The sequence below is a fragment of the Sinohyriopsis cumingii genome, chromosome 2 (genome assembly GCF_028554795.1).
Source record: "Sinohyriopsis cumingii isolate HCF-2022 chromosome 2, ASM2855479v2, whole genome shotgun sequence".
Lineage (NCBI taxonomy): Eukaryota > Metazoa > Mollusca > Bivalvia > Unionida > Unionidae > Sinohyriopsis > Sinohyriopsis cumingii.
The window spans coordinates 154,584,238-154,598,638 of record NC_142962.1 but is presented as its reverse complement, the minus strand read 5'-3'; the positions used below and the strand labels follow the sequence as shown (position 1 = coordinate 154,598,638).

At 35.5% G+C, this 14,401-nt stretch overlaps 1 protein-coding gene across 2 annotated transcripts in view; it reads right to left on the bottom strand.

Annotated features, from left to right (window-relative positions):
* The window catches only part of LOC149806143 (chitinase-3-like protein 1), an 80,969-nt gene that overhangs the window by 6,659 nt on the left and 59,909 nt on the right, over positions 1-14,401 (bottom strand). For both annotated transcript variants that reach the window (XM_089951042.1, XM_089951043.1), the window contains exons 3-10: positions 13,613-13,796; positions 9,061-9,313; positions 6,635-6,759; positions 6,056-6,179; positions 4,184-4,369; positions 2,830-2,949; positions 2,314-2,498; positions 498-583 (exon numbers count right to left, since the gene is read on the bottom strand). In XM_089951042.1, the coding sequence (XP_089807168.1) occupies positions 498-583; positions 2,314-2,498; positions 2,830-2,949; positions 4,184-4,369; positions 6,056-6,179; positions 6,635-6,759; positions 9,061-9,313; positions 13,613-13,796 (1,263 nt within the window). The remainder of the gene's footprint in view (positions 1-497; positions 584-2,313; positions 2,499-2,829; positions 2,950-4,183; positions 4,370-6,055; positions 6,180-6,634; positions 6,760-9,060; positions 9,314-13,612; positions 13,797-14,401) is intronic.

Below are 14,401 nucleotides of genomic sequence, written 5' to 3'. Positions count from 1 at the left end.
TGATGTGTGAAGGCAGACTATTGATAATTAGTATAAATTTAGTGAAAACCGTGTCGGTTTGGGGCATTATTAGAGAGTTTTCCTTCAAAAATGTGAAAAATGTACAACGTGTTATCTAAATTAGCAACGTAATAATGCATTCTATCAAGACGGACAATTTTGAGAAGTTTGTGTTAGTCGTCCCGAACAACCTTGTTCTCTTGGATTTTTTGTCAGCTTAAATTTAATAAGATATCGGCGAAAAAGGGTTCAAAAACGTATTTGTACCGAGTTTAACTAACTGATTGACAAACAGACTGAAGGACGGGCTGGCTGATTGAGGATCGAGCTAACCAACTAACTGTTTAAAACAAGTATGGATATAACACAAAGGATACAGTCGTCTAAAACAATAGAATAAATTATTGAATTGATGGAGCAAAATAAGCATATGTATACAGTTTGTGTATCAAAATAATTCTAATTCTAAAATTTGCAAGAAATTTTGAACTACTTACTGGGTGGTGCTTGCGTTGTTTTAACTTCGTGTGCAATGGGTGCTCTTGTAGATTGGGCCTGATTGTGATTTGGTTGAGTCCGAGTTCTGAGAACACAATGAACAATAAAAAGGTAGTATTACTTTTAATTTCAACACAGTCATCCCGATTGTAACCCAAACATCTTTGGGAGATTGATGAAAGCTCCAGTTCATGTTTCTGGTGTAATTCTCGCTGGGATATATAGAGAATCTTGAAACTTAGTTTACAGGAAAGTGAATCTATATATAGACTCAACGTAAAACTTATACCAAGGGTTTTGAGGTATTCAGAATGTCGAATGCTTTTTCAAAACTAGCTTATATGTATCGCATTTAAATATGATCGTGAAATTTGCCTTGATTTGCCAAGATATTGCAAGGAAAACCAGCAAATGCCACTGACTCGTGAGAGGTGTGGATCCCATAATAAAGAAAATACAATTTTACAAAATGGAACCTTTGATATGATCTTCCGTACCATTTCATAATTTTAATATTCCATGTGTGTGTAACCATGTTAATGCTTCACACTTGACATAATAATAATAAAACGCTCGCGGCTTCTGGATACAATTGTGGTCACATCACTCAACGGTTTTGTTCATTTTGTATAACAATAGTATTTTGTAATACTATAGGAATACCAAAACATTTGAACTCATTTGTTTCTTTGCTTAGGTTTCTATGTATTAATTAAAGCGTGCCACCCCCTCCCCTGCCTGGATTCGTTATATACATTTCATAAAATATTATTTTATGTCTGTAAAGCATGCATGATATGAAATTATGGCAAATTCGGTTAAACTGAACATTATGGATGGCAACATCAAGATGTGCAACATCATGCACGGAGATTTATTAATGGTAGTTGTAATTTAGGGTTCTTTAAAGTTTCAAAACACGATACATGTTTATAACTATATTTGGAAATAGGATAGAAATATAAAAAAACTTCTTTATAATAAATAATTATTTAAAATATTGCTATCCACTTTATTTTTATTAAAATAATGTATGTATGTATGTATGTATGTATGTATGTATGTATGTGTGTGGAGGAATCCAAAATTGTAAGATAGGAAGTTTAAAGCACGTGCTTTATGTGAAAGAATTTAGAGAATAATAACTTAATTATTTACAGACATTGCTAATTTAGGACATACACAAGGTATGCAAAAATGTGTACCAATTACCAAAACGTTTTGCGACAACATAATACTATTTAAGATTTGTACATATGTATAATAGATAATGCTATTGGTTAATCATTCTGGCGGAACTAATTCCATAAAATGACGATGCATCCAAGGGATTAATTTACCAATGCGTGGAATAATAATTGCAGCTGTACCAGAACATTTGTAAGACCAATAATAGAAAAGCCGCATTTAGATACATCAAATATTTTTTATTATTGCACCATATAAAGTTGAAGGAGAAGATGTTTAGCTAAAACAATTAAAAAGACTATAAAGATTTATCCAAATGGATGCAGAAGGATAAATACTATCAAACGGATTTTGATATAAAAACAAGATTTTGGTTGAACATGATATGAAAGAAATGTAAAGTTATTTACTTAATACTTAACAGATATTAGCTTGTCATGGTCAAGTTGTCTGCATTTTCTTATGAAAAAAAGACGAGAGATGCACACTGACAGCAACTCTAAACGACACTGGCTTTGATTAAAGCAACCACTGCAACTATTGCAAAAACGTCAACTAGAGCTAAATAAGGATAACTTATAAAAGAAACAAAAACAAAAACAAAACATAAACAAAACAAACACTTACGGTGGCGGTGTGACGATGTGCGCTGTTGGTGGGGGTGTAATTATATGCATTGTCGAGTGGCCAAGGGCGTTGTTAATGGCAGTCAATAGAGGGTACTTGCCCTGACCGCATACGTTGGTGAAATCATCCAAATCAAGGGCCCAAACCATAATTCCACCAAAATCATTTTGCTTGATCCAATCAACCTAAAAATGTATATGTATATAGATTCAAATATCTGCTACAATCAACCATAACGTTTGAAACAAAGTCTCGTGTAAAACGTCTTTAATTACTGCTGTATTTGTCCCGTTAACAAATAAATGAATATGTGTTCCTTATGTAGTGAAAACTGCCTGCAATGTAGTTGTCTTGATTCCTTTTTCCATGGCTTTGACAAACCGGAATGTAAATGATGATGTAATGATTCGTAATATAATTGGCCAATTTACATTGTTTTCAGTGATGTGATTAGCAGCATTTGATTGAGAGATATTTGAAGGCAATAATTGAAAAACAAATCGAGAAACATCAAACCTTGATCTGTAGACTGTCGGTGTCATCATAACCGACCCACTGATCACCTTTTACCATATAGGGCGCTTGCTGATCTCTGATGTAACGTGCTTGGCCCCCAGATGCTTTCATTTGGCAAATCTGAAACGGAGAATAACATGAATTGTTTGAGAGAGAGAGAGAGAGAGAGAGAGAGAGAGCAGAAAGTTTTGGGACTCTATCTCTCTCTCTCTCTCGAACTAATAAATACTATTTCTACCTCAGAGAAGGATAAAATTCAAGTAAGGAAGAGAGTTAGTCAGGAACTAACATGAAGACGTGAAAGGAAGTCTGGTTATGAAGGAAGGAGACAGAAAAGAAAGTATTAGATACCTGCGAGATGAATGGATATAAAGCAAGAGTTTATTACAAAAGATTAAAAGGCATAGAGGTGCAATACAAAATACAAGTAGAAAGATACTTGACATGAAGGAAGAAATGCAAATTAAGAGATGAGAAAATGTGAAAGAAAAGATTGAAGAGGAAGATGAAGAGGAAGAATAAGAAGATAATGATAGATGGTGAATGGTTAAAAGAGGAGAAGGTAGAAGAGAAAATGATCGTAAATCAAAATCGGTTAACACAAATAGGAAGGAAAGGACGACTGAAGCAGAAAAAGAAGAAAATAAGAAGAAATCAAGACATCATATAACTAAAGCAGGCATCGTGAAATAATTTCTCTGCTCTTTGAACGGTGATGTTGAGTTAATGAAGATAATGAACATGAACAATATTAAGCATATTGTTGAAGCAAGGTGGAATATCTACTTTGCTTTAAATTTTTCAATATATGCATATATTGTCTAGTAATATAGTTTTGTATTGAACTAAATACAGAAAGGAATCTTATACCAATAACTGATGAAAACAACATTTACATTTTAGTTATCTGAAACTGTTAACATGCATACATTTAAAGTTTCCATTAAGGATTGTCAACATTCTTCAAAATGTATGACGCAGAAAGATATGTTCCAGATAACGTTTAATGCCTTCATAATTACCTTACTTGACATCTGTCTCCCTTCCTTATATCATCTTCTTACATTACTGTTTAAACAGCAGAAACTGATTTCATTTAGTTTTGAACAATTTATAAAAGACATGATGTATTTTAAACATAAATGTCTCAAAGTATATAAAAGGAATATTATATTCCTTTGCAACAAGGAGCGTGTTTAAACATATATATCAGAATGACTGACATTTTTCAACATATTTTCTAGAAAGACTAACACTATAATCAGCTGACCCAAAAGATGGCTGACACATTTTTGAAGGAATATGGCTGAAGAACAGTGACACACATTTATTCGAAAGCCACACCAAATCCAACCTCATAGTATGACAGGAATCCACCTTCCCTGGTGAACTGTCCCGCTTCTCCCGTCCCTCTAGCGGAGGCCATTACGTCATTATCAGAAGGATTAGACAGTGTAAAGGATCGGCCATACAAGCCCAGTCCGATATTCAACTTGTGCTTTGGGCAACCGGTCTGGTGCCAATAATTTGATGCCCATGCCTGAAACGCAAACAAAGCAATTAGATATCAGGTTAAGTAGTAGAGGGGGGGGGGAATTATTCAGTGTTTTTGAAAGAAAAGTTAATAGTCAGAAAATAACTTTTCCTTCACAAAGCATATTTGCACACAAAATGACTAGGCTTTCTAGACTGAGAATTCGACAAAACTAAAAGTTACTAATAAAGCAACTTTACTGAAAAAAAAAGATTTCCTTTAAAATAATAGCATATCGTCTAAAAGTAATTATAATGGCAATGTTAGTAATTAAATTTTGTCGAGACGCTCCAAACAGTTGATAACTTTGGATACTCTCGTTTTCGCAGAAATTGGCATTAGAGTCAGCTAAGATCTACGTCAAAGTGCAAAGTTTACTAATTTCAGAAGGCATTTTGGGCCATTTTAACGAAATTTTTCCCAAAATCCAATATTAATTTTGTTTAACACCGGATTGGATTGAGTGACACACTAACACACAGACGCAGAACAAATGTATTGTCTCCTGTTGGAGCCTGCGGGCCATAGGGATGTCATCCAATTGACATTTCAGTTGCCTAAGAAGGCGGTAATCGCAGACTGGTACATAATAAAAGTGTTTCATGAGTATTTCTACCAAGGATTATGTGTTGACACGCTGGTATTTTTACGAGGTCATGTGATGTCAATCTACATTGCATTCGGAATTGTGTCCTACGGTTCCATGTGATTTGAGTCATTCTTGTGGCAATTACATACATAAAATCTGCATTGGGGAATTTTTGCACTGCAATCACGAGTCATTAGGTATGTAACGTTTAATACACGCATAAGGGATGCAGCACTAGCCTGTTTAATTACAGGTATCATTCAACTATTTGAATTCAATCTTCGTTATCATGCAAGCTAATTTAAAATAATTTTATAAAAATAATACAGAACTCTTAAGTAATTCTTTCTGTCCCTTAAAATATATATCGTTTCCTGACACTTAAAATGGTAAAGAGAACATAATGTTCAGCAGAACATTAATGAACTTCCGGTCAAAATGTACATAAGCATGGTACGAGAGTACTACACCGAAGAGTTATAAACACCTGACAATGTATGACACAGTTGGAAAGTATTTAGCATCAATCCGACCCAGTTCGAGAGTAGTTATGAAAATCCGATCCAGCATGAAAGTATTTACAATCAATCTTATCATTTTGCACGCTAAAAAATTAAGAACAAACAGTCATCATTTTTTTCAGTCGTGTTCTAGGGGCGACGGTAAAACCACGTTGTGTTATTTCCATCATACATGACAAGGACGCATGTTATCATGTATGTAACAAAAGTTAGGCTTCGTTTACAATTTCGTTTTGAAAGGTAATCAAATATGTACACTGGTGTTTCGAGATATACAAATTTCATTAGGCATTAGAAATCCGTTCCGCACAGCAATGACAACAAAACAAATATCCCAACTTAAAGTTATCCCACATTTGCTCAACATGAAATCATTATTCCTGCTTTCAACAGATTACCCGAACTACGTCTCTGCTTCCCTCACCGAGCTTAGGCGTTGTTTGTTTAAAATGTCTTTCTTTATAAACCCAACAAAGAATTGAATATATGGGAGCCTTTAAACTGTTTATAAAGCTATTACTGTTAAACGATTGTCTCTCTTAATACTTGTAATGATTGTTGTTAGATAGAATGATGCCTCACAAGGTTAAGGTAGCGCCCATCCCCGGTTTCCCCGGCATGAGGAAACAGCGGGCTATTATGTCCTGTGCGATCCTCCCAGCTTCCGTGTAGGTCATAGGTCATGACACTTATAAAGTCTAGATATCTGAAACAAAAAGAATACAGTACACAGTTTGTGTGTGCGTGTACGTATGCGAGAGAGAGAGAGAGAGAGAGAGAGAGAGAGTTTCAATAACTGAAATTTTAATCACGTATCGTTATTTCAAAGTGCAACGTCCTATTACTGCTTTCAAAATATCAAGTCAAATATATATATATATATATATATATATATATATATATATATATATATATATATATATATATATATATATATATACGTCTTATAGAAGACCTTGAAATAACCTTTCTGATCTATAATGCATAGCAAATGTCTGTTAATGATGTAACAAGTCGTATAATCATGATGTAAATACAGTTTGAAATCCCTTATCATATAGCACTGATCTTTGAAACTCGTGTATGTATGTATGTATGTATGTATGTATGTGTACTGCAGTTGTTATAGAAATACATAGTCGTAGGTCGGTCATTACTCACCTACATATATCAGGCACGTCGTATGCAGTATCTATTTTGGATTTTCCAGCAGCAACAGCTGCTGTCAGAAGAAGAGGGGGCTTGCCGGTCTGGCGGGCATCTTCGTCAAATACTCTTTTCAATTCCTATATAAAATATCAAATTATTAGACAACGGAATTGGAAACTGTCGTTACAGACATGTTTTTGTATTGCACAAGTTATGATAGATGCAAGAATGCTTAAACACTGAGAATCAGAAATATTCCTATGTTTCCTAGCCCCGAGACAAAGCCTAACACCTGAACCTATCCGAATTCCTAACAGAGCGTACGGTATTCTTCCCTAGACGAAACGCCAGTCTACTGAAGGTGGCAATATATCTTGCTTGATTTTGTAACAATATTGAACTCAAAACACTAATTACATTAATTCCATATAGTTGTGTTTTACGTATCTGTATCTAAACCAATTTTCATTTAAAGAATGTTGTTACGTTTTAAGAGATGAATCAACTGACGCGAATAAGGCTAAGTACCTTATCAAAGATCCGTTCCATAATTTGTCCCGTTTGCACAAGGCATACAATTTAAAGAAAAAGTATTCCACGGTTCTCCATGTTATTAACAAAATAAATGTGAATATATTAAATGTAAATTAAGAGAAAACAAAACTAACAGCCGTTATCCTTATTTTGATACCTGAATGATAGGGGTTGATTTTGGTTGGAGTGTACTTAACATGGTTTTGTTATGAGCATTTTTCAGAAGATTGCTTGCCTGCATGACTATTTTCATGCAGTAGCTAAATTATGAAACAAACGAACAGAGTTTTCTTAATGTTTTTTTTGTGGGGTGAGGATACTTAACATTTTCAGAAAATAGCAACGTCTACACAGTGAACACCCGGTTGTTAATTATATAAAATAGTACAATAGGTGTACTGTGCTATTTCATGTTCATTTCCTGAGCACATCTGCTTCAGACATTGCCGATAATGCACACTATGTAAATCCAAGTAGATGGGACGCATATATGTGTATGTTAACTTTATTTCCATTCATATAACTGTAAAGCAGACAACTGGGCCCTCTACATTCACTTCTTTCATCGGTACCAGTAAACGTCAAAACCGATTCAGAGGCAATGAATATGGTTCGAGACGGGATTCCAAGTCAGAATCATCCGATATTTGGTCACTAGATCACGGTGACTCTTCTTTTGCAAAAAAGGCAACAACATGGTTTATGTATCTTACTGTATCTTCAAAGATCAACCAGTCTGAAAATAACCTCTTGTTTCAGACAAAATGCTCATTATATATATATATATATATATATATATATATATATATATATATATATATATATATATATATATATATATATATATATATATATATATATATATATATATATATATATATATATATATATATATATATATATATATATATATATATATAATAATAATAATAATAATAATATATATGTGTGTGTGTGTGTGCTTATTTACACTAAACTGAGCCATTATAAGTCGTTCTGTACTCAGTGACTAAACACTAGTTTGCTTGTTTGGACAATGAAATCATAATTTATGATAACATTAAAGGTAAAGTAACTGGACTAGCAAGATGAGAATCAATTGTAATTTTACTTTTGGGAATACATCTGGAAAGTGTTAGCCTAAAAATAGTATTACTACAAATTTAGCTTGAGTGAACTGCGGCTACTACAGACATTCCCAACTCTAGGCGATCCGGGCCAAGTACCTGTTCAGAAGATAGGTTTTCAGAGAAGCAAATTGCTCAGAACCCTTCAGTGTTTAAATTTATTTTCACGTGTCTAAGTTGAATAAAAGTAACTGATGAATACGTTATTCGTTGTCTGCTTTATCGTGTGAACCGACCGAAATGAGCAGACACAGTACAAAGGGAGTCCCTGCAACAGAAACAGTACACAGGGAGTCCCTGCAATAGAAACGGTAAACAGGGAGTCCCTGCAATAGAAACAGTACATAGGCAGAACCTGCAATATGCTTTTCTGGACAGAGACCTTTGCGTCTGAGAGCATTGCTGCTGTTTTATAGGAAGATAGTGGTTTGCCTTGTCTTGGCAAAAAGAAACACCACATTAAATCCAATATTAATAGATCTTCGTACAAATAATATAAATTATTAAAAATTTGCTGTTCTGAATCCATTATATGATCTTATTGTACAGACAACGTAATGGCTGACCCTTTGCACGTGACTTTACCAAATACAACGGCAAAATGGATTTTACTAAGGATTTGTAAGTATTGTTAATGTGATCAAAGATGTAAATTATATGTATTCTGTTTCTTACATACATTTTTGGACACCAATGAACATGCTATATGAACAGAAAGATTCAAAACATTTCTCCCCACTTTGAAATTTCCCCAGATGTGCATATTTCATAGATAACCTTAACAAGTTCCGTAAAACGTTGCTTATCCACCGGTGGACTTCCTCTGTTTGCCGGATACTCCCAGTCAAGGTCAAGACCATCGAAATTCCGGTCCCTGAGAAATTTGGCCGAAGTTACTGCAAATTCTCGACGTGAAGCGGCCGTGGACACCATACTTGTAAACGGTTCGGAACCCATGTTCCAGCCACCAACAGCCAGCAAAGTTTTGATGGAGGGATTTTTGGACTTAACGGCATTGAATCTATCAAACCTGAAGAAGTAGTATAGAATATGTATTGGTTTTTATGCATACACACACACACACACACACACACACACACACACACACACACATACATACATACATACATATATACATATTGCTACATATTCAATATTAGTCATTTAATTAAAACAATATGCAAAAAAACGCTGAATGGCTTGAGATATATGTGCACTGTATAAATTACTTCTTCGTTAAAGATATTAAGACAATGGCTTAAGGCAATCGCTTGTAAATCTCACGTGGTATGTCATTGGGAAACGAAATTGCTTTGATATTTAACTGGCGTCACCGACAGAGAATGAGGAAGTCTTATCATTACTAGCAATGAAAATCACATTTATTGCCAACTTCTTTTTTCAACTACTTTTGTTTATTGCGAGCAACGTCATTTGCTCTAGAAAGGCATAACGTTTTTTAGTTTTCTTGGGAGATAGTTTTACCTTTTGAGTTCATGTTTCTGAAGTGTTCTGTCTTACCAAGCACAATTAGAAGAGAAATAGGACACCTCAGTTCTTTTCAGTAGCTGTGAGAACGTTGATCGAAAAGGGCAAACAGTGTTCCAAAGATACGGGAGAAAAAGAAACTCCACGAGAGCCATTTTCAATCAGATTTTTGTCTCCAACATTGTAACAGCAACCATATAATTATAACGGTGCTCTAATAACGTTTCACACTTTACAGTTTTTGGAGAATAGTTAATACATGAACAGTTTTCTCCGCGGTTTGAGACTGTACTAATTAACGACAAGAAAAAAGAAAAGTCTGAAAGGTTAAGTAGTATGAATACTTTTGACCCATGAGTAAATAAAAGGAACAGTTGAAATGTTTGTTTTCTAAGCAAGCTGTTTAGAAACTGTATGAAAAATCAATTTACCGGTAAACTTATGGAAAGAGGAGAATATATATTTATTCGCAAATATTTTTACATAGTGTTGGTCGTACTGTGAAACTCCCTGTCTTTCTGTCCGTCTGTACAAAAGTCCGTTAGTTCGTCTGTCAGTTCGTGTGTTTTTTATGATTTCTCTTCCATGACTGCTGGGTGTAAATTTATGAAGCTTTGCTATTTTCTTACTCCTTTAGTATCCATCTGCAAAATGGATGTAATTATTTGTTCCACTCTCGATGTCACTGAGGGAGATCAACGTTCAAACATTACAATAACATTTATTTTTATTATAACAACTATTTTCTGGCCACACTTCGTGTATGCAGTCAATGCAGAAAGATGTTTTGTACATGTGACGGAGTTTGCATTGTGCCCCTGAGTCAATGTTTGGAGGTGCGGATGAGGGATTTGCTGTGGCGAACCACTGTAGTCACTTGAGGTTCAGTTGAAATGCCATATCATATTACACATGAATATCACGAGTCTTTAAACATGAACCCACTCTTTTAAGAGTGTGTACATCGTGAATTGAGATAATATAATTTACATTCAATCTGAAAAAAACTGGAATGACATCGAAAAACTCAAATGTATTCAGGTTACATAGTTTCGAGACTCTTTAAAGAACAAACCTCCGCCTTGAGCCAACAATCTAAAATAGTTGGGATATTTATATCTTCCAAATTAAGAGGGAGTCGCGATGGTTTAGTGCGATGAAAACCTGATTCGTAGTCCAGATGTTGCAGGTTCGATAACCGACCACTGAGGTCAGCCTGGTTAGGCTGTCTCGACGTGTCCTTGTGAAATGAGAGTAGTTCAATTTCCTCGACCAGACATATCCCAGAATGCGTTAAATGTGCTGATAAACCGATAAGCTCGAAAATAGGCAATACGTAAAAACAAAGTTAATATCCTGAAAATTCCATCATTGTATTTATTCTTAAATTCAAGATATTCACTTTCAAGATTGTTGGACTTTGACCCCTAGTTCCAGCTTCTTGCTAAACTCGTGGGATCTTCGAGGCTAAATGCATCTGGAGCAGTGTAGTCCTTTAATCAAATGCATGCCAAAATGCAAAAATTAGGCGTCCCACAACTGGTAATATGATACATGCGTGGCCATAAGAAACACAGACGCCTAACTCAGCTCGTCATTATGTCATTCGTATCAACTTTAACGACCAATATTGTCTACAAATAACTAACTGAATTGAATTCAAAATCTAAAATCTAATTCTAGCAATGAATGTTGAGTATTTGAATTCGTCAGGAGACTTTAAAATGGTTTGGATAATTAAAAATGTGTATAATTGAGACACAAAAGTTGGAAAACAGCGTTGAGTAAATAAAAGTTTCCATGTGTTTTAACCTAAGGCAAAGCTTGGGGGACATTTAAAATCAAGCATACACACACAGACACAAGTGAGCACAACAATTTATACGAGAGGAACGATACATATTTACATTTTGGAATAGAGAAGACTATTATCCATAATGAAGAGTTCCAAATTTAAGAAAAAGAATAAACTAACAACAAATAATTATAAAAATTATAAGACGGGGTTCTAGTACAGATGAAAAAGACGAATGAATTTGGATGCAGGTATCAGAAGATTAGCGCTATACTCAATGCCAGACTCTGACAACATCTATACTCAATGGCAGACTGGTACAACATCTATACTCAATGCCAGACTCTGACAACATCTATACTCAATGGCAGACTGGTACAACATCTATACTCAATGCCAGACTGGAACAACATCAATACTCAATGTCAGACTGGGACAGCATCTATACTCAATGCCATACTGTGACAACAATTTGGATCTAACATTGCTGTACTATTTGCTATGACCAATTTATAATGTATCCTACAACAATGCGAATAATCTCTGGAACACTACGTCCTACTCCTTTATCATGGCTGCCAGTACTCAATGAAATTCCTCCTCCACATTAGCGTCGCCAGGAAGCAACCACAAAAATGTTGGCAAAGGTCTAGGCCAGTGAGAAACTTCCACTGTACATGGACATCACCTCACATCCAGCAGTCCGCATGACTTCGAGACGCCCAATCTAGTTAGGTCTGTTGCCGGAGGATATGACAGCTATTTCGGCATGGAGTGTTGAGTGGTCTTCAACATATGTTGTGAACCACTCCCTCGTAGCTGAACCATCTGTCTGCCCTCCTGTCTTCAACCTTTCACGTCATATGTGGACCACACTGAACCGCTTTCGGAGAGGACAGGGTGGTTATATAGTCAACCTTGTCCGATGGGGCCAGGCCGCTGACTTTTCGTTTTTGCTGTGGAGTTCTTCAATGTCACACATTGTGAACAACTGTCAACTGACAATGTTCCCCGTTGGACTGAAGGCTTTGCACGTTTCTGCTGATGATCTTGTTAAATGGCTGAGCACGCACTGCACACGATAATAATAATCCGAGAAACAAGGATATTATTGATTTTCATTGCAAGAGAAGGTGTTGGAAACACCCACTACTGTTACTACTACTACTACTGCGACTACTACTGCTGTTGCTACTACTTAATAATAATAATAATAATAATAATAATAATAATAATAATAATAATAATAATAAAAATAAATTGGTATCACTAGCGGACAACGAGGAAACTGATAGGAAAGAAAATGACGCACGGTCAGTCAAACAGAGCAGTTTTGGATTTGAGGTGGGATTTTTTTTCGTTTAAGTCAAAATCGCCACACTTTCCTGTCGGCAGTAGTTCTTTATGTATGGTCACATTTATCGTCAGTCCATCTATGATTTGACTGAAAGTACTGTAAGGTTTCCAAAAAAGAGTTAAAATGGCTTGAGAGTTTTGTGTTGACCTTGTTTCTGTCATGATTTTTGAGATTTTTCATTCTATTCCTAAGGTCAACGTTTTAGTCAACATATTGGATAACATAAATGCTGTGCATCAGGACGTAAATGACGTTTATACTAGCCATATTGCATGTGAGAATGCAAATGACGTTTAAACAGGCAATACTGCACGTCAAGACGTAAATGACGTCCATACTGGCGCATCTTAACTCATAGGTGATAGTTGTAAATGACTCATGTTGATGAGCTGTTAAACGTAGTAGTATCGGGCAATTGCATGCTGACTAGACAACGTCCATCTTTAAATCTAAGTAAGGCCCTGCTTGCGGTCAGTGAATAGAGTACAACTGTACACATAAAGGATAGTCTTTTTGAGTTATGTGCGTTTAGTTACAGACCATGGGCGGTTCTTTCAAGACCTCATTTAAACATACAAAGTGGACATCCCCATATATTTAATAACATCACCTTCATTACGTGGTATATTGACTTTTCCCTTATGATACACAGTGCCACCATCGTTTCGTAAGATGAAACAATTACTTACATGCCCTTCATCCAGGTAGTTGTTTCATCGTTCCATTCAAACGCCTGCAACTGATTTCCATTGAGCTTAGCAAAAGCGTAAATAATGTGGGAACAAAGATTGGGGTCTATGTCCTCTGGTACGAATTTTCCTTGCCCTGGACGATACTGGGCCCAGTTCGTGTAGTAACACACTCTGTTGTATGCTGTAATAATAATAATAATAATAATAATAATTGCTCTTTTGAAGTGGAAATGATTTATGACCACATACTTTAGCTAAAGAAAGGAGTACGTTGGTAGAGATATCGAAATCCGAAGACAATCTATATCTTTGAAAACTAAATGTCGTCTGCGTTTTTCAAAAATAATTTTGTTAAGGTTGTTGTTGTTGTTGTTGCTGTTTTAGGGTTTAACGCCATTTTTCAGCACAATATAGGCTAAACATGGCGGCCAGTATAACTGGTGGAGGAAGAACCCTGGAAAACCCAGGGAAGAACCACCGACCGACGAGAAGCTACTGGCAGGCTTTCCCAGGTACCCACGCTAGCCGAGCCTTGGACTCGAACCCACGCAGATTTTGTTAAGGTAATGCGGCTATGTTGCATAGAACATAAATAAGAATGAAGATTACGAAATATGCGAATGAGACGAGGAAAAAAAATAACCCAAATCCTTATTCCTATATTGACGTCTTATAAGTGATAAATATTCAGCAACCTGTTTTATATGTTTCCTTATGGTCGAAAAATGTACAGCTTCAAAAGTGACATTTGTCTCATACAAGTAAACCATTTGTAGTGTTGTAGTG